Below are 19,038 nucleotides of genomic sequence, written 5' to 3' on the forward strand. Positions count from 1 at the left end.
CCCCTCCGCCCGGCCCGGGCCTGCGGCGGCGCGGCCCCAGGCAGGCGCCTCTGGCCGGGCGGGCGCTCTTGCGTCGGCGCCCGCCCTCCCGGGGGCAGCTTCGGGCCACTGCAGCGTGCAGCGCAGTGAAACCCTCCCGCGACCCCCCGTTTGGGAAGTCCACTCGTTAAGTGAAAGAACACCAAGATTTTTGTGCTTTGTACTTGCGCTTGCACTGATCGTCTTCGATGTGCTTGCTTAGTAAAACGAAGGTGGGATGGTTGCAGAGTCTGCAACCCGAGGGGAAAACAATGTCCCGCGTTCCTTAGCTGTGTGTCTTCGAAGTGCTTTTTTCGTAGAATGGTTTTTTAAGGACGTGTGATTGTTGGCATGGGTGCCGTTACCTACTGACTGTGTCTGCACTTACAGACAGACCTAAATTGCCTGATAACTACACTCAGGACACCTGGCAGAAGCTTCTGGAAGCAGTGAGAGCCATACAGAGCAGCACCTCCATCCGCTACAACCTGGAAGAGCTCTATCAGGTAAGCGTCCCCGGGCGGCCAGGAGCAGAGCTCTCGTAGCAGGCTCGCTGAGATGGAAGCCTTCCCTTCCCTTAGGCTGCTGGCATCCTGCTTTCCACTTACCTGACTTTTTTCATAGCTGTCTAAATAGCACCGTAATCCAGCTCCGGTGAAACGTGACGCAGCCATGGATTTTGCGGTCACCAGTGTTGTTTCAGAGACAGTAAAGAAGGAGGAAATAGAATCCAAGTATCTGCCTCCAACAGAAACGGCAGCAGCTCTCTGGCATCCTGTCCGGAGTTAAGGAGTGTTTTCTGGTTTTCGTGGTTGTGGCATTTTTATTTCATTTTCAGGCTTAAGCTGTTGAAAGGTGTTTAAATTTAACCCATTTATAGGAGAGAAATGTGTTTCTAAGAGCCATAGCACATTTTCCAAATATGCAGCAGATTATTATCCATTGTGTTATATATGAAACTCTTACCTACGTTTTAGGTAATAGAATAGCATTTCTGTTAATATCTAGCTTCTCTATTAAGAGACTTGAGTTTAAATTTTTTTTCTAGGAGGGTTTGGAGGAGAATGGATACATGTATATGTGTGGCTAAGTCTCTTTGCTGTTCACCTGAAGGTCCAACAGTGTCATTAATTGGCTGTACCCCAATGTAACATAAAAAGTTTAAAGTTTTATACTTGTAAAAAATAAATAGATAAAGCCTTTTCATGTTTACATAAGCAATTACATCACAGAAATTATGGAAACTGCAAAAAATACATTGAAGGAAATGAAAATCCCTGTACTCCCATCACCCAAAGAAGACTGTTGTTGGCAGTTTGGTGAACATGTGTGCCTTCTTCGTCTTAAGTTTGAGTCTGTTGTGTATTTTAACCACTTCATTAAGCTATGGAATGTGTCCTTGAGTAAGTTTTAACAGATGTGTCCACTTGCAGAACATTCCGTCACCACAGACAGTGCCCGGAGGCCCCTGTGCGGCCAGCCATCCCTCCTCACTCCCAGCCCTTGGCAGTCACTGGCTTGCTGTCTGTTGGTACATTCTGCCGTTTCTAGAACCTCATCTAAATGGAACCGTGCCTCTTGCAGTCTCTTGTACCTGGCTCCTTTCACTTAGGGTAATGCTTCTGCGTTTCGTGTGGGCCTTCTGACAGTGACTGGTTTCTTTGTCGCTGAGTACTCTGGGTACCATCGTTGGTTATCGTGAGTTAACGAATGTCTGGGTTTCGTGAGACATTTCATAGCTTTTTCAAAGTGGTGTCATGATTTTTTGCCTCTGCCAGTGGCGTGGCGGGGGTTAAGATGCTCCATGTCTGTGCCAGCGTCTGGTAACGTCAGTCTTTCATCTGTGCTGCTCTAGTTTGGTATGTAGTAGAATTTCACCTTGGTTTTAATTTGCAGTTCCCTAATGATATTAAGTATCTTTTCTTGTGCCCGTTGCCCTTACTGATGCCTGCTTTACTGAAGTGTGTGCTCACGTCTTCTGCTCCTTTTTTGTGGTCTTGTTTGTTTTCTTACCGCCGCCTGTTTGGGGTTATCATGGATTCTGGGTGCATTTCTTATTCTAGGTATTTGCCTTGCACTTACATTCTCCCAGTTTACAGCTTGCCTTTGAGTCTCTTAACGATGGCTTTCGGAGAGCAGAAGTTTTAAATTCTGATGAAGTCTCTGTATCAGTTTGGTCTTTATGGATCGTGCTTGCAGTGTCTGTCTGAAAAGTCTTTGCCTCATCTCAGGTGGTATGGGTTCTCTTTTATTTCCTTGTGGACATTTTAGGGTTTTAGTTTCACATTGAGGTGTATTATCTGTTTGCAGGTGAGTTGTTGTGTCTGTTGTGAGGTGTAAATCCAGTCTCATTGTCCTCCCTGGGGGTGTCTTCTTGGCCCAGTGCTGCGTGGCAAGGCGTCTGAGCTTCCCCCAGCGAGCTGCTCTGCCCCTTCATCAGAAAGTGCTGTCCGGATGAGAGCCTGAGGCCTCAAAGTCTGGAGCACTGACCCGCCAGCTTTATCCTTTTTTGGATGAACTTGTTTTCGCTCTTCTAGGTCCGTTGTATTTCTGTATGAATTTTAGAATCTGTTTGCCAGTTTCTCAGAAGAGCATTGTAGGATTTTGGGTGGGGTTCTGTGGAATTCTAGATGAGCGTGGGGAGAGTTATATCTTGACAAGACTGACCCCAGCCGATCACAAGGGACAGCTCTTGCTCAGTCAGGCCTCAACAGTGCCTTCTAGTCCCGTTGCACAGGTCTTGTGAGATTTATCCCTAAAAGCGGTTCATATGTTTATAGTGTTACAAAAGATGGTATAAATTTAATTTCTTGATAGTATGTATAAATACAAATGATTTTATACATTGATCTTCTGTACTGTGTCTCGCTGATTGCACTTTTTTCTGGTAGCTTTTTTTGTAGGTGCCATTGGATTTTCTATACTGACAGTCACATCGCCTATGAATAGAAATAACTTTCCTTCTCCCTTTCTAATCTACATTCCTTTTATTTCCTCTTCTTGCCTGATTACACTGTTTAGAGCCTCTGATGGTTAATAGAAATGTAAAGAGCAGGTACACTTGTTTTGTTCCTGGTCTTAGGAAAGAAAGCTTTTAGTCTTTCATCATTTAACATCATGCGATGCTGGCTGTGGGTTTTTCCAGAATACGCATTATCAAGTTGAGGAAGTTCCTCTCTGTTCCTATTTTGCTGAGCATTTTTATCAGAACTACATGTTGGATTTTGATGAATTCTTATGTGACTGTCGAGGTGGTCGTCTGCTTTTTGTATCTTAGTTTGCTGATCACATTGGTTGACTTCTCAGATCTTGGACTGGTCTTTCTTTCTGGGATAAATCCTGCTTGGCCATGAGGTCTTAGACTGGTCTTTCTTTCTGGGGTAAATCCTGCTTGGCCATGAGTATTATCTTTTTTAATGTGTTGTTAGAGTCAGTCTGCCAACCGCTTGTTAACTTTTGTATCTGGGGTAACAGAGGAGATTGATGTATTATTTTCATGTAACGTCTGTGTCTGATTTTGGTGTCAAAATAACGTTGGTCTCAAAAAATGAATTGGAAATATTCCCTCCCCTTCATTTTCTGGAAGACTTTGTATCGAGTTGGTATTATTTCTCCCTAAATGTTTGAGAGGATTCCCCAGGGAAGCCATCCTGGCTTTCTTGGTGGAAGGATTTTCAACTACAGATTTCCTTAGTGGATGTGAAGCTGTTCAGTTTATCCCCTTGTTTACGCTCACTCTGCGGCGGCGTCTGGTCTGCCGCTAATGCCATCCGGTGTGATTTTTGCCCTTGCGTCGTCCTTCTCTCTAGGGGTTCGGTTTGAATCCGGTTTGTGTCTTCTGTCTCTAGGTAACTTGTTTGGCGGTGTGGTCACAGCGCCCCCGCGTCCTGGTCTGCCAGATCCCCCTCCCGGGCCGCGTGGCGTGGCTGCTCTCTCCCTCTCCGCCCGTGCGGCGGCTCTGGCTGGATGCAGACACTGTGGGTCTGACTCGTCTGCTAGATCCTTCTGTGTTTCTGTGAACATTCTTGAGTTTTGTTCCTGACTTGGTTCAATTATTTGGAGTCAGTTTGACCTTTTAGACTGTTGCCCGTGAGGTGTGCCAGGCAGGACTAGAGCAGGGCTTTGTCTGGGACTCCCCGCCCCGCCGCCAGCGCAGAGCCTTCCTGAGTCCTCCGCTCAGGGCGCCTGCTCTGCGGCCTGGACACTGGACGCCCGCGTGGTCGGCGCTTGTCTGTCTCCTGTCTGCCGAGGTCACTGCCTCTCAGAACCCAGTGAGCGGTGCTTTGGGAGCTGCGGTTCGGGTGTTCTTTCGGTAGCCCGGGGAGTCTTGTTCCTTGGCTCTGTCTGGGCCAGAAGCAAGTGTCCCACCACGCGCCCAGACTCGGGGGCTTTTAATTTAGTAAAATGTTACATCTTCCAGCTAGGGCTCATGACTGCTCTTTTCCTGGAGATTTGACTGTCTGGTATCAATCGCCCAGCGTTTTTCTTAGCTGGACTTTTACCCAGGATGTGTTTCATTGTGGTTACCTTGGATACTATCACACATGGTGTTTCCAGGTGTCCTGGTGGTGTGTCTTGGGACCTTGAGGCCGGGGGTGCTTCCCCCCAGAGTGGCACCGCTCCTCCTGGGGTCGTCTCTGGAGGGTCTGAGGGGCCACTGGCTGCCCTTTGGAGGCAGGTGCACGGGTGGGCGCCTGGCCGCTCAGAACTTGGGAGTGGTGTGTGTCTGCAGCGTGAGCTGCCCAGGTCCCATGGCGCTGGTTGGGGGAAGAGTAGGTGGCGTGGTGGGGAGGTTACCCTGGCCTCCGGCAGCGTGGACGGTGCTCGTCCTGGGGCCTCAGCATAGAGCCCCAGCTTCTGTGCTGGGGTGGGACGCACTTTGCCAGAATCTTTTGTTCGATAACAGTCGTCACCAGAGCTTGCAAGGTTGGTTCTGTTTGAGGACGTTTTCGGGATGTTGGAGGGAACACCTCTTGTTGTGATGTTGACCAGTTTCCCCAGAGCGGGTCTGGCCTCCCCCTCGCAGGCAGCCAGGCCTGCAGAGGCCTCTGTGGAGGCCAAGGGCGGCTCCAGCCCGCCTGCCGCTCCTTGCTTCGCTTCTGTTGCCGGGAAGGGACCAGTAGACCCACACCCCACTCAGTCCCTCCTGTGACACGAGGAGGAGGAGGAGAGTTTGAACACACGGACCTTCTCTGAACTTAGGTGTGAAATCCCAGCTCACTGGAGAAAGTGTATCTGGGTGTTTCTATCTCAGTCCTGCCTGTCAGCTCAGTGGAGCCATGGGAACCTGAACACTTTCAGGGGAAGGCTATGTGTTGATTTCAGACTGGATTTTTGTTTTGCTTTTGACTTTTTTAAAAAATGAAGTGTTGTTGACCTACAGTGCTGTGCCGGACTCTGCAGTAGAGTCCCACGGTGGCTCAGCTTAGTGAGTCAGTTTCACACACACGTTCTTATATTTTATGTATGTACTCTTACACACACGCGTGCGTATAACACATGTATTCTTAATGTGTTTTCACCCATGGTCTGTCCCAGGAGGTTGGCTGCGGCTCCCCGAGCTGCACAGCGGCCCTTGTTGCTCATCCATCCTAAGTGTAAGAGTTTGCATCTGCCGACCGCCAGCTCCCAGGGCGCCCCTCTCATCCCTGTCTGCAACCTCGAGTCTGATCTGTGTGGATTTCAGGCTGGTTTTGATGCTCAGACTCAAACCTGTCCCAGGGAACTTGCACTTGAGGAAAGCCACGGTGCTGGTACTGAGTCCTGGGGTGAATCCCGTGACCCCGGTACCTGCTGAGCTTGGGGAAGGAGAGTGGGGTGGACTCGGGCGCTGATGAACCCACAGGGTGGATTCTGGAGAGCAAGGGAGCCCGGAAAGTGGGAGACGGGTGGACACTACTTGATGGCCTGTTGGAGAGTGTAAAGTAACCCAGAGTGAATTCAGTGCGTGAGCTACTCAGAAACGCAGCATTCAAGTTCAGAGAGCTTGGGCTTAACAGCAAGGATTCTGTATTTCAGCAGCGTGGTCCCTCCTGGAAGTCTGCCCTCTGTATGAGGGAATCACAACCCGGCTTGGGGCTGGGGCTGGGCTTGGGAGGGTGGGTGTCCTGGGCCCCCCTACCCTTCGCTCCGTACTCAGGCCCATTTTTGCGCTGCTCTTCACTGGTTTCTCGTGGGCGGGAACCGGGGGAGACAGCATCCTGGTGGGGGCTCCTCCCGTGTGGTGGGCTTGTCGCATTCAGACACGCCTGGCACCCACGCGGCTGAACGGGGTGGGGCGGGGCGGCTGGAGGAGGCAGCCTGCGGCCGGGGGCAGGGCCCTGGCCGGTCTGTCTGTGGAATGGTCGGGGGCGCGGCCTCCCCCGGGCCGGGAGGGCGGAGTTTGTTTTTCACTTTCCCCCCTCCGGCTGGTTTGCTCCTGGACGTGGGAGGTGCTCTCTCAGGGTCTGTCCTGACCAGATAACCGTGTGCAGAGCGGGTGTGGCGCATGGGGAGGGAGGCGGGGCTGGGAGATCGACTGGCCGCCGAGCTGGCCGAGGAAAACCCCTTGGGTCGGGCGTCCGTGGGACCCGGGTCCTGCTCACCCTCTCTGGGTGCTGCGCCCCTTAGACCCCTGTGCTGCCCACACGGCCCCACGGGGGCTTCATGCACTCAGAGAGGGATTTCCAGATCTCCAGCTGGGACCAAACCTCCCGCACTACTTCTGGGGAGGAGGGCCTGCAGCGTCCCTGTCCCGCCGGCCCCCCCTGCGGGGAGAGCAGGTGACCGGGCGCCTGTAACACGAAGACGCCAGCAGTGACTCAGCAGAGGCGATGGCGCCCCGGGGCTCGGCTCGGGCTCCAAGCGCGCTCCAGATTCCAGGTTAAAAACAGTCTCAGTGGACTTTGTGTAAATAGCAAGCACATGCCAAGCAGGGCACCCACGAGGGGGAGCAGGTTACAGGATCCACCAAAAAGCTCCCAGCCCGGAGGAGGCTGCCGTGAGGACGCTGACACCTGCCTTGTGTAGAGAATGCTTCTGATCAGATGCTCTTCCTCGAAGGACACACACCACTGAGCTTATCTTGATTTTTACCAAAGGAGATAGGTTTTCTTCATGTGTTATAGTAAAAACTTAATTTGTAATAATTATGTTGGTAATGACTAACTGCTGGAACAAAAGTCTCTGTTAGGACGTTGTACCGCCTTTTCTTTAAGAGGGAAACGGACAGTAGATCTTGGACTGAATTATAAAACCATTAAGTTTGAGAAAGGAAGTAAAGGGTTAGAAAGAAAACGTGGATGGGAACGCCTTGTTCACACTAACACAGAGAATGTAAGGGAAGTGTTCCTGTTTTCTTAATCATTATCATTATTCCATGTTCTCTCTTGAACCTTGTAAGTGTCCGTGTGTTTTGTATATTATGTATTTCTTTACATAATTATTTCTTTACTGGTGTAAAAGCATAAGTTGCCCTTACATTTGAGTGAAGATTCTGTGTCCGTTCTGTATATCTCGCCTACTCTTTTAACCTGCTCAGAAATAGGCAGTAGAGACACTGTACTGCTCTTTATAGTGTTTCATATTTGGATTGGATCAGATGCTGATTTTGTACATGAGATTTGAAAGAACATGTTATTAGAACTGGTAAGGATATACACGTATTATTTCTTTGATGTGGATCGATAATATTTTATGAAAATTGTTTCCGCCACAAATACTTGTTTCTTCGTTAAGACAAGTATAAGAGTCACCCCACACTTGGCACCTTGGTCCTTGAGCTCCTTTTGGACCGTCACCCACTCGTGAGCCTGGAAGGACCTGGATCTGCTGTCCCCTCCCCTGTTGTGGGGTGGTCTCAGGGCCTGGAGCAGGTGTTTCCGGGCCTGGTTTCACATCGTGATCCTGGGGGTTGGCTCACTCCTATAAGGGCCCGAGGGCTCAGGACCGTTTTGGTCCTCCAGTGAGTGGAGTCCAGCCAGGATCAGAGGCTGCTGAGCAGGGAGCCTGGGGGCATCTGGAGAAGCCCGGCCTGGGGCGCGCCCCCTCGGGGGCCCCGTCCTCGGATGGGCCTGGGGGCGCCATCATGTCCGTGCTCTGGGTCCCTGCTGTTGGGGACCACTCTGCTGGTCTCTGGTGTTCCAGCAGCAGTGGCCCGGAATCACTGTGATGGTATAACCTCTGTACATGGTAAAGGGGCGCCTTTCTGTTGCAATTGTAGCTGTTTGCACAAATACACATTTTTAAAGAACAAGTTTGTCATTCATAGCGAATAACTCGTTATTCCTTTTGTCTTCAGGCTGTTGAAAACCTTTGTTCCCACAAAGTGTCCCCAACACTGTACCAGCAGCTGCGCCAGGCCTGCGAAGGCCATGTCCAAGCACAGATCCTTCAGTTCAGAGAATATCCTTTTTTATTTAGGTGATTCCTATTCATTACCTAAATATTTTGAAACTGAACATTAATAAAATAAAGAATGAATGAATATGCTTAATATTAAAACAAAAACTTTAAAAATTCTCTTTTATTTATGGAAACAAAACCTTGCATTTATATCATACAACCCAACAAAAAATTTTTTTGAAGTGGAATTTTTTTACCTTTAAACTTCTTTGCTGATCTGATTAAAGTGAAAGTGTCCGTTTCTTAAGACCGGTTTGAAGTTATTTAGGAAACGTTCCGAAAAATATCTTAAAGTTTGAGTTCTGCTATTGTTTATTCTTGTTCTTAAAACTCTTGTTGGTTTTCTGTGGTTTGTAACCGGTTGCCACAAACTTGGCCACGTGAAGCAAGCCTTGCCTGTCCACTTGCAGTGTGCAGGTGTGGGGCTCAGTGGGTTTCAGCTCAGGGCCTCGCTGCCTGAAACCGTCCTGGGCCTTTGCTGTTGGCAGCAGGCCCACTTCCTCCCTCTGGGGCCGGACCCCAGCAGGGGAGGGAGGGGTACAGGGCGGGCGCGAAGGGGTGAGGCAGGTGCATCGCAGTTCGCAAGGGCCTATGGGGACTCAGAAACCACGCTTGTGGCTTCTGAGCTTCTGGAGTTTCAGTACTCTGAGTACTAAATAGCATGCGGTAGTCTGGTGAAGAGAGCTGAAATTAAGGGGTAAAAACTGCAGTAAATCAGCCTGTGTTTCTGAAGCTTTCCTTAGCAGGCCTCCACAGACTCACTAGACAGCGTGTTGTTTCTCAAGAAGATTAACACGTGCTGGCAGGATCACTGCAGACAGATGGTGAGCTCGCCGACGGCCTCTGCGCTGCTGGTGGCCCGGGCGCCTCCTCCCTGTGCCGGCCTCGGTGCACGAGGAGGGCTGGGGGTCTGTCCTGTTCAGGGCCTTCAGACCACACACACAGGTAGCCCCGGGCCTCTGACTCCTAGTGAGCCTCTGGAGTTTTCCTTGATCTCAGTTTGTGCCTGAGAATCAAGCCCGAATCCCAGGGCTTCCCGGTACCTATGGACAGCCAGGCTTAGACTTAGTGGCCGTGTTGATTATAATTTGGCTTTATGTGTGTGAGTTTTCAGGGTGGCCTGGCTGAGAGTTAGGAGAGGGGGAGCAGAGGCAGGTCAGTAGCTCTTCCAATGGGGCGAGCGCTCTTATTTCCTAACGGAGGTAAGTGGCAACAGCGAGAGAGTCTCTTCTGGGCCCAGCACCGTGTGAGCGATAGGAACAGGCGAGTGTCCCTCAGGAGGGTTCTGTGCTTGTGTGAGCAAAGCTCCTGGACAGTCTGGGGAACTCCCTGAGAGGAGAGTGCTGGGCCCCCACACCCCCTGAGCCTGCAGAGCCAGTTGAGGGCTGTGTGCCCACGTGCCAGGAAGGAATGCTCAAGCCCAGGCTAAGGACATTGAGCACGTCAGTGAGGAAGGGACTGAGGTCACACGTGTCTCGGAGGCCCAGTGCTGTGAAATCCTTCATCGGATTTTCTGAGTGAAGGAGGAAAAGCCAACACCAAGGGGAACGGTTAGGCTCAGGGGCGTCAGTCCGGAAGGTTTTGGTGAGGCGGCCGTGTTAGATGTGAGACGTGGCCGCTCAGGCCTGGGGTGGACTGACCCGGCCCTCTGCCCCCAGATCATGATCCGGAGCATCTTTCTGTTCCTGGACCGCACGTACGTGCTGCAGAACTCCACGCTGCCCTCCATCTGGTGAGTGCGGTGCGCCTGCTGTGCGTGCCCGGCCGTCTGTCTGTCCTCCGCGCCCACCGGGCCCCTCAGCAGACCTCAGCCCGGGGCATCCTTCTCAAGGGGTGGCTGCCGAGGTGGCGGCCGGCAGTCCCACAAGTTCTCCTGCGGGTGGTGGGGTCCCGGGACGGACCCGGCAGGCTCAGGGTCTCCACCACTCACTCTGCTCTGGGGGTGCCGAGCGCAAGGGCCCGGCTTCACCCTGATCTGCATGCGGGGCCTTTGGGGGGCCATGTGAGCCGGGACCCTGTGCCCCCGTCACCCAGATCCCTGCTTGCTGCCTCCTGGCCGCAGCCCGAGCAACTCAGCCTGTGCAGGAGCCTGCCCTGGCTCACCCGCAGCCCTCCTGGCCTCCATCCACACGGACAGTCACTCCTGATTCGGACAGTCACTCCTGATTCGGGTGCTGTGCCCAGGACACGCGGCTTCCAGTGGAGGGCGGAGGGGATGAGGGTGTGTCCTGCTGGCTGAGTGGGAGCTGCTGGAGCCCGAGCCGAGAGCTCAGCTTCCGGAAGAGCGTGCCTGCAGCCACGGGTGAACTTCCTCCTGAATCCTCGGGCAACGGGCTGAGGATGGGTGGCGGGCTCTGATTTGCATCCTCATTGTGTGGTCCTGCGGCGCAGACAGATGCAGCCGCTGGAGCACGGGCTGGGGGGGGGGGGGGGGGGGGACCCCGAGGACAGGAGACCTCAGGGCCCCGGGCAGGGCGGGGGGACCCACTGACTCACACAGGAAATAGGCTGCCTGGATGAGGGAAAAAGCACAAGGCGTGCCAGACTGTCAAGAGGAAAATTAGAAAAAGGTTGACTTGTGCACTAGCGAGTTAGCAAGCAGGTGTGTCTGGAGCTTCACCCAAAATCTGTGACGAGTGAACCCGACGCGTCTCGTTTTTCTGCTGTGCAGGGACATGGGGCTAGAGCTGTTCAGAAACCACATCATCAGCGACAAAACGGTCCAGACGAAAACCATCGACGGCATCCTGCTGCTGATCGAGCGGGAGCGGAGCGGCGAGGCGGTGGACCGGAGCCTGCTGCGGAGCCTGCTGGGCATGCTGTCTGACCTCCAGGTGGGCCCGGCCGCCCGCAGACGGGGTCGGGCGTTGGCTAAAGATGGAGTGTTCTCCCTCTGCACCCAGGGCGAGAAGGGAGCTGCCCCCAAGCAGGGGCGTGGCAGTGCAGCCAGCCACCCTCGCCGCCGTGGGGTCAGCCTTCAGGATGAGCGGCTTCTTTGCTCTAATTGGCCCGTAACTCTGCTCATTTTTTAGGTATATAAAGACTCATTTGAACTGAAATTTTTGGAAGAAACAAATTGTTTATATGCTGCAGAAGGCCAAAGATTAATGCAAGAAAGAGAGGTGAGTCGCCGAGACGTTTCTAAAGTGCCTTACTTTGTTTCCATAGATGTGTATCCAAGTGTGATTTCTAAGCATCTGTCTTTTCACACAGGCAGACATTCTCCTGAAAGTCTTCTAAAAGCTACAATCTAGTTTCAATTCTCAGTAATAAGATTCTTTCTTAGTATTTTGAGGGTTTAATTTTCCCCCCTGTTTTAGAAACTTTTCCATTGCCGTCCCCCCATTTAAAAAGCCAGAAAAGCAGCTTCTGGTTTACATAAAGGAGCTCAAGCTGAAACAATATGATAAAAGATAATTGTGTGTGTGTGTGTTGTGGGGAGGGGTGCCTGTGCTGAGCCGTTTGAGGGATCTTAGTTCCCAGACCAAGGTTTGAACTTGCCCCCTGCAGTGGGAGCATGGAGTCCTAACCACTGGGCAGCCAGGGAGTTCTTTAAAGATAATGCTTAAATATGAAAGATAGACCCGATATGTTAAAAATTCTCACCTGTGTGAGACGTTGGAAAAAAAAAAGACCCTAAAAGCCATGCGGGAATGCCAGGTGACGGTAATCAAACCCCAAAACCTCTCTACTGGTTTCTCCAGCCTTAGAGCCCAGCCCAAAAGGAAGCCCTGGGACCAGCACGAGCTGGGGGGCAGTTCACGTCGGAGGGCGGCCTGGCCACCACCCCAGGCCAGGGCCTCAGGGCCCCCGGCTGTGCCGGCGGGGGCAGCGCGGGCACCCTTCACCCCCGGAGACTCGGAGTGTGGCTTGCGATCTCCTGCAGCCACTCCGGGGCCTCCGGGGGAAGCGTGTGACGGGTGCCCGCTGGCCCCACCCGGTGTGGACGGGCCGCCGCAGCCCTTCCCCGCGCCCGTCCGCCGGTGCTCCAGTCTGGCGTGCGTGCGGCTCTGCTTTGTCTTTCACATGGAGAATGTATTTTGTTGCTGATGTGTTTCAATGTTCTTTCTGGAAGGTTCCAGAGTATCTTGACCACGTGAGTAAGCGCTTGGAGGAGGAGGCGGACCGCGTGATCACATACCTAGATCACAGCACACAGTGAGTGCAGCTCCGGGTTCCGCCTGGGGGCCTCCTGGGGACCCTAGATCACAGTACACAGTGAGTGCAGCTCCTGGGGACGATGTCCCCTCCACTCCCCGACACACAGGGTGTCTCGACTCTCTCGCTGCTCTCTGACCCTGGACGTATTTTTGGTCCTCGAGCACTTTGCTTATTACTCGTGATTATTCAGCAGTCATGAGTCACACTGACCAAGTTGCCTGTCTTGAGTCCCTGTCCAAAGGAGTGATTTGAACAGAGATACTTGGCGTCTTTTGACCATTTTTAATTCATGTTACGAACCTGTCATCTATGAAACGTTAATGGGGCATCGCCGAATGTAGGCAGTCTTGGCTGTGGACTTTGGCTGGACATCTGATTTTGCTACTAGTGCAAGCCCCATTATTTTCTCATTTCATCTGAGTTTTTCTCTAAATCGATGAGTATCTAGGGAGAGGTTCAAGGGCAAGTTTTTGAGTGTCTGTGTCAGGCACATAATGTTTATTCAAGGGAGGAAGGTCAGAGCAGCAACGTGGGAGATGGAAAAGAGAGATGTTTCTAAGAGGGAAAGTGCTAGACTGCGGGTTGTGGCTCGAGGGGTGGGGTAGCGGTGACAGGAAGGGACAGCGTGGCAGCTTGACAGGACAGAGGGCTGGAGCAGAGGCGGGCTGCCCCAGACACGGAGCTGGAGGCGCCGTGGGGACTGTGGGGGCTGGGGTGCAGCGAGGCAGAGGACTGTCTGGTGGGATGCCCCAGCCTGCAGCCCCTGGTGCTAGGCCCGGCGGCTGCTCCTTCAGCCCCTGGATGCAGGTGTGGCATGAGAGCCCCACCGCTCCCCGTCTCCCTGAGAAGTGACTGCAGGCTAAGCAGAGGACTTGTAGAGAAGGGTGGCTCCCTGGGTTAGGGTTTTGAGGAGCCCTGAGGTGGCTTCTGCAGTATCAGATGACTCAAAGGTCACAGGGTAAAAGGTGATTTTCAGAGAAAGCAGATGCAGGAGGCCAGTAAATGAGTCCCGGGCTGCACGCCCCCTCCCCAGGGCCTCGGCACCACTCGAAGCTGAGCCCGCGGCGCCTGGAGCCCAGGTGGCTGCCGGCCTCTGTCCGTCTGGGGCTGCCGTGCGAGCCGCGTGAGGTGGTGCAGGGAGAAGTCCCTCGAGTGGGCCCAAGGTTGGCGAGCCCTAGGAGTGCAGCAGGGCTCTGGTCTCTGAGGACAGAGCTCAGCGAGCAGAGGCCTGGACCCCAGAAGGGCGCCGTGTCCCCTCGTTCCGGGGGCAGCCCCACACGCCCGTCTCCAGGTCATCAGGCTCTGTGCTGCGTGTGACACTCCCAGCATCTGTAAGGAGTCGGGTTTTGATGTGTGATCCTGGGAAGACACAGGCGGAAGTGACAGCAGAGGGGCAGCTGGGGTGGCGGTGGGGGGGGGGAGTCTGTGGGACCCCCTGGGGCGGGACTGAGGGTAGCGGTCCAGGAGTCCCGGGGACTGGAGCTCAGCTGGCTGGACTCAGTGCCCTGAGGCTGGGTCAGCGCTGGGTAGTCCCGTCCCTCCTGGTTGATGGGCTCCTTCCCGCCCCCCCCCCCAACCCGCAGGAAACCGCTGATTGCCTGTGTGGAGAAGCAGCTCTTGGGAGAACATTTAACAGCAATTCTGCAGAAAGGTAGGTTTCCCACCTCTCGTGTGTGCACTGACCGCCTGTTCTGCTCAGTCAGAGGGTTGGAGCAGCACTGTGACAGCATGGGGCCGTCTGCTGTAACACAGTCACTGTGAGGCATCGAAGGTGGTGGCCCTCAGCCCGTGGGGGGCCTGGGTTACCAGCTGTGTTGAAGGGGTGGGCAGGGAGCACGGAAAGTTCGGGCTAAAGTCACAGGAGTCCTGTCAGGGCTGAAAGACGCCAGCCTCTGGTGGGCAGACAGCCTCGCTGTGCTCAGGCCTGGGCTGAGCACCAGCGTGGACACGTGGCGGCCAGCTGACGGGCCCGAGGGCTGCCTCCTGCCTGCGTGGTGGTCCCGGGGAGCGAGCAGACCTGGCCGCCCCCGTCCACCTGCCGCCAGAGCTAGTGCTTCCGTGTGATCTCAGGGCTGGACCACCTGCTGGACGAGAACCGCGTGCCGGACCTCACGCAGATGTACCAGCTGTTCAGCCGCGTGCGGGGCGGCCAGCAGGCGCTGCTGCAGCGTTGGAGCGACTACGTCAAGGTGTGTGCGGCCCGGGCGGGGCGGGGCCCCAGCTGCCTCCGCTCCCCAAGCTCAGGCGGGCCTGGCTGGACCTGCCCATCGCCTTCTGGTCCCTTGAGCACACGGCCTTGGGGATAAATAGCATCCAGGTGTGGACACTTTGAAAGTTGCTGTTTGGCCGTTTGTCGTCAGCATAAGTGCTGCCGGAGACTAGCGGAGTTCTGTAGCTGTGATTTTCAAAAAGTTGCCTTTGCGAATCTACTGTTGAAACGTGGTTTCATGCTTGGCTCGGTGGGAACCGTTACACAGTTTGGTATGTCTGGGCAGGGTGTATGCGGCTTTGTTCCCGGAAACCCAGGGTTTATGAGTGTTTCGGTTATAAAAAGGCAACAGGAGTGATCTCTGTGGCGCTGGGCTTGGGTGCTGCACACCCGGCGAGGTGTAGGTGAACGTGCGGTCCGTCTAGACGAGCAGGTGTGAACTGTGTCAGGGCCGGGATCCTGGTTGTGCTGCTGCTCGGTTGGGGCCCGTGTGTCGGGGACCAGGCTGAGCACACGAGGCACGCGTTCACTCTTCTTGCTGCACACGGGTCTGTAACCATCAGGAAGAAGATTCAGCTCAGTAAGAAAGGTGAAGGGGACAGTCAAGCTTTCCACGCGCACACGCACCCCCAAGATCTTGTGCCGCTGTACTGAGCCGAGAGACATAAGCGACTCAGGCCGGGTCAGCACTGGGCTTTATGCCAGGAAAGGCCGTGGGGGTCGAGGGTTCTGCCGCGCAGGGGTTCTGAAAGAACAGGCCCAGGTCCTGACACAGGAGGGCAGCTTTGCAGCGTCCAGTCTGGGCAGGAGACGTTGGATCGTGAGCCTGTCCCGGGCGTCCACTGAGGACGAGCCGTGACACTGCCCCCCACCCCTGCAGGCCGCGCCAGGCCCCTCTCCCGAAGCCTCTCTGCCGCTTCACCTGAGCCTTCCCACCAGTGGTCTGCCCCCACATGTGGAGCTCCTCGTGTGTCCTGAGTAGTTAAATAGCCAACTGTTATGTCATACAGACTTCTAGTCATGTTTAAATAGCATTTTTTAAATAAAAATGCAGGCTAAAAACCACAGTCTAAACCACAGTTGGAAGTGAAAGAGAAAGAACTATTGTTAGGAAGTCCAAATAGGTGTAGAAGGTTAAGAGGCTTAATTTCTGTTTGAGGGATTTGTAAGTAAAAGTTCTTCCAGAAGCAGAATTGTAACCCTAAAGGTTAGTTGCGTACCCACTTAATTTTTAGAATGTGGACTAAATTTGTGAAACTTCTGGAGTGATTCAGCATCTAATATTGGAAGTGATTAAGTTGTTCAGCCGTCGTGGTCGTTTGGTAGCAGGAGAGGAACTGCGGCGTCAGAGCCCTGTGGCTGAACTGGTGTGTTTTGCAGACTTTTGGGACAACGATCGTCATCAATCCTGAGAAGGACAAGGACATGGTTCAGGACCTGCTGGACTTCAAGGACCGAGTGGACCACGTGATCGACGTGTGCTTCCAGCGGAGCGAGAAGTTCATCAACCTGATGAAAGAGTCCTTCGAGACGTTCATCAACAAGCGGCCCAACAAGCCCGCGGAGCTGATCGGTAGGGAGCACGGCTCACGCACAGGCTTCCCCAGGAGCACGTGCCACAGCCGCACGGGGAGGACGGGCGGGCCTGAGAGGGCCGCCTTTCCAGAAGCCACAGACACCAGTGTGCGCTTGTGTGTGCTGAATCCGTACGTGAGCACGTGGTGTTTCCATTGGGAGCGTGTGTGGTGGTTTTGTGACGAGATGGAGCCTGACGTCTCAGGAGCAGGATGAGACGAGCAGATTTCTCCTCGCCTGCACGGGCCCGGCCCCAGAGCTCTTCCTGCCCAGAAGCTGGCCTGGGTTGTCGTGTAGGAATGTTAGGAGGGTGACCGTTGGCCTCTCGACAGCGCCCGACAGGAGATGGCTGTTCAGGCTCAACCTTGCATCCTCCAGTCAGTGTTAAATGTGGTGCGATTGATTGGCACTCTTTTAAATGATCCCTGTGTATACTTATTTCATGATAACATCAAACTATACTCAGGATTCATGGAGTCTCATCAGTGAGGCAGTTTTTTTGGAATTGTCCAGAGGCGGTGGGCAGGGAGGTGTGAGGCAGTGGTATAGGGCTGAGCTCCAGTGTGGGCTGTTGAAGGTGCCTGGTGGGAAAGTGGAGGTTACAATACAAGTGTGTACATTTGTGATGTTCAGAATAAAGAACGATAAGGGGAAGAGCTAAGAAGAGCCAGCGGGAGGAGACGTTCAAATGCACGTCTGATTTGGCCTTTGTGCCACTTTATAGACCGTGGTTTCTCTAAAGACACATTCGGACTCTGGGGAGCTCGGATTCTCCCTTCCTTCGGGCAGGTCGAGGCGGCCTGTGCGTCTCTAAAGCGGGAGGGCAGGCAGACCCACTCTGTCCCTGCGGGGTCGGCCCTGAGGGGAGTGCTTCGGCGTAAGGAAGCCTTGCCCGCATGTCTCCGCACATCTGCTGGCGGGCTGCTCCGGTTTCTGGAGTGGTCGTGTGCCAGGAAGCTCCAGTGTGGGACCACGGGGTGTGTTCTCGGGAGCCTCAAAAGCACAGATCTTAGAACATCAGGTGTTTGCCTTTTTGTTACAAAATAATATGTCATTTTGGGAAGGTTCCAAGTGTTTAGTTTTTTCTTGGAGAGATTAAAGATCTTCCTTTTTGTATTTAGAATATGTATCATATTGTGTAGTGAATGCTGATTTTTCAAATGACTTCATCTCCTACAGCAAAGCACGTAGACTCAAAGCTGAGAGCAGGGAATAAGGAGGCGACAGACGAGGAGCTGGAGAGGATGCTGGACAAGGTCATGATCCTGTTCCGGTTCATCCACGGTGAGCTGGGCCCCCGGCGCCCATCCGCAGCACCCCGTTGGCACAGGACCGCGGTGGCGGCTGCTGTGCACAGAGCAAGGGGGTTTGTGGGGATTCAGCGGGAAGGGCTGGCTCGCGCACGCGTGTGGTCGCCTCTTGGGCCGAGTCAGCCACTGAGGTGAACATTTAGATGGCAACTGTTAAATGTCTTACGTGGTTCTTGCTTGCTTATAAATAGGTAAAGACGTGTTTGAAGCTTTTTACAAAAAAGATTTAGCAAAAAGACTCCTGGTTGGAAAAAGTGCCTCCGTCGATGCTGAAAAATCTATGCTGTCGAAGCTGAAGCACGGTAAGCGCCTGGGGTTGGGGGTGAGCGCCCCCACACAGGGCCTCCCTGATGCTCACCCGCCATCCACTTTGTCCAGAGTGCGGGGCCGCGTTCACCAGCAAGCTGGAGGGCATGTTTAAGGACATGGAACTCTCCAAGGACATCATGGTCCATTTCAAGCAGGCAAGTTGTGTTCAAGTGAAACAGCTTTTTAAAAAATGCGCTATTTTAAATTCTGTGAAATGATCATGTACATAAGTATGCGAACTATGTGAAATCCTTGTCTTTAAAAATTACACCGTTACTGTTTCTCATATTCAAAACACTTCAAAATGAAAAAGAAACGTAACCCCCGGGAGTCCCTGCTGGTGCCGTGGTTCGGACCCCAGGTTTCCACTGCCGAGGGCCTAGACTCAATCCTCAGTCTGGGAACTAGGGTCCTGCCAGCTGTGTGACGCAGTTGGAAAAAAAGAAAAGAAAAATAATTCCTAAAAGTGCACTTGAAACTCTGGCTTAAATGAGTTTAATGACCCATATCTGGGACAAAAGTAAAGAAAGACGTTCCCAGCGGCGTTTGACCAGGGTGTGTGGCTCAGTGGGCTGTGCTCCAGGGGCTCCAACAAATGAAACGCAAGGTGAGCTGTAGCGTGGAAGTGGGGTCACTCGGTTTGTGGAGGTCAGTTCTGGGCGCTGTTCTAAAGTGACCATCTGTCCTGGCTTCCTGTGTGTGCAGTACATGCAGAACCAGAGTGACCCGGGCTCCATAGACCTGACCGTGAACGTCTTGACCATGGGCTACTGGCCGACATACACGCCCGTGGAGGTGCACCTGACTCCAGAGGTGAGCGCGCCCGAGAGCCAGAGCCTGCCGCCCCCCGCGCCTGCCCCAGGGCCCCCCGCGCCGTGGGGAGTAAGGCAGGCTCGCCCGCGGAGCCCTGACCGCCCGCGCCTGCTCTGGGAGCAGCATCCGCGGGGAGTGAGGCAGGCTCGCCCGCGGAGCCCTGACCGCCCGCGCCTGCTCTGGGAGCAGCATCCGCGGGGAGTGAGGCAGGCTCGCCCGCGGAGCCCTGACCGCCCGTGCCTGCTCTGGGAGCAGCATCCG

General features: G+C 53.8%; 1 protein-coding gene across 1 annotated transcript in view; it reads left to right on the forward strand.

The window, feature by feature from the left end:
* Positions 1–8,383: 8,383 nt before the first annotated feature.
* Positions 8,384–19,038, forward strand: part of CUL4A (cullin 4A) — a 16,874-nt gene continuing 6,219 nt past the window's right edge. The window contains exons 1-13 of the mRNA XM_040267483.1: positions 8,384–8,400; positions 9,155–9,224; positions 10,059–10,132; positions 11,072–11,234; positions 11,433–11,522; positions 12,476–12,558; positions 14,145–14,212; positions 14,632–14,750; positions 16,151–16,343; positions 17,525–17,629; positions 17,847–17,957; positions 18,034–18,119; positions 18,670–18,777. Coding sequence (XP_040123417.1) covers positions 9,222–9,224; positions 10,059–10,132; positions 11,072–11,234; positions 11,433–11,522; positions 12,476–12,558; positions 14,145–14,212; positions 14,632–14,750; positions 16,151–16,343; positions 17,525–17,629; positions 17,847–17,957; positions 18,034–18,119; positions 18,670–18,777 — 1,203 coding nt within the window. The 5' untranslated portion in view covers positions 8,384–8,400; positions 9,155–9,221. The remainder of the gene's footprint in view (positions 8,401–9,154; positions 9,225–10,058; positions 10,133–11,071; positions 11,235–11,432; positions 11,523–12,475; positions 12,559–14,144; positions 14,213–14,631; positions 14,751–16,150; positions 16,344–17,524; positions 17,630–17,846; positions 17,958–18,033; positions 18,120–18,669; positions 18,778–19,038) is intronic.

Source organism: Oryx dammah, unplaced genomic scaffold (genome assembly GCF_014754425.2).
Source record: "Oryx dammah isolate SB20612 unplaced genomic scaffold, SCBI_Odam_1.1 HiC_scaffold_24, whole genome shotgun sequence".
NCBI lineage: Eukaryota > Metazoa > Chordata > Mammalia > Artiodactyla > Bovidae > Oryx > Oryx dammah.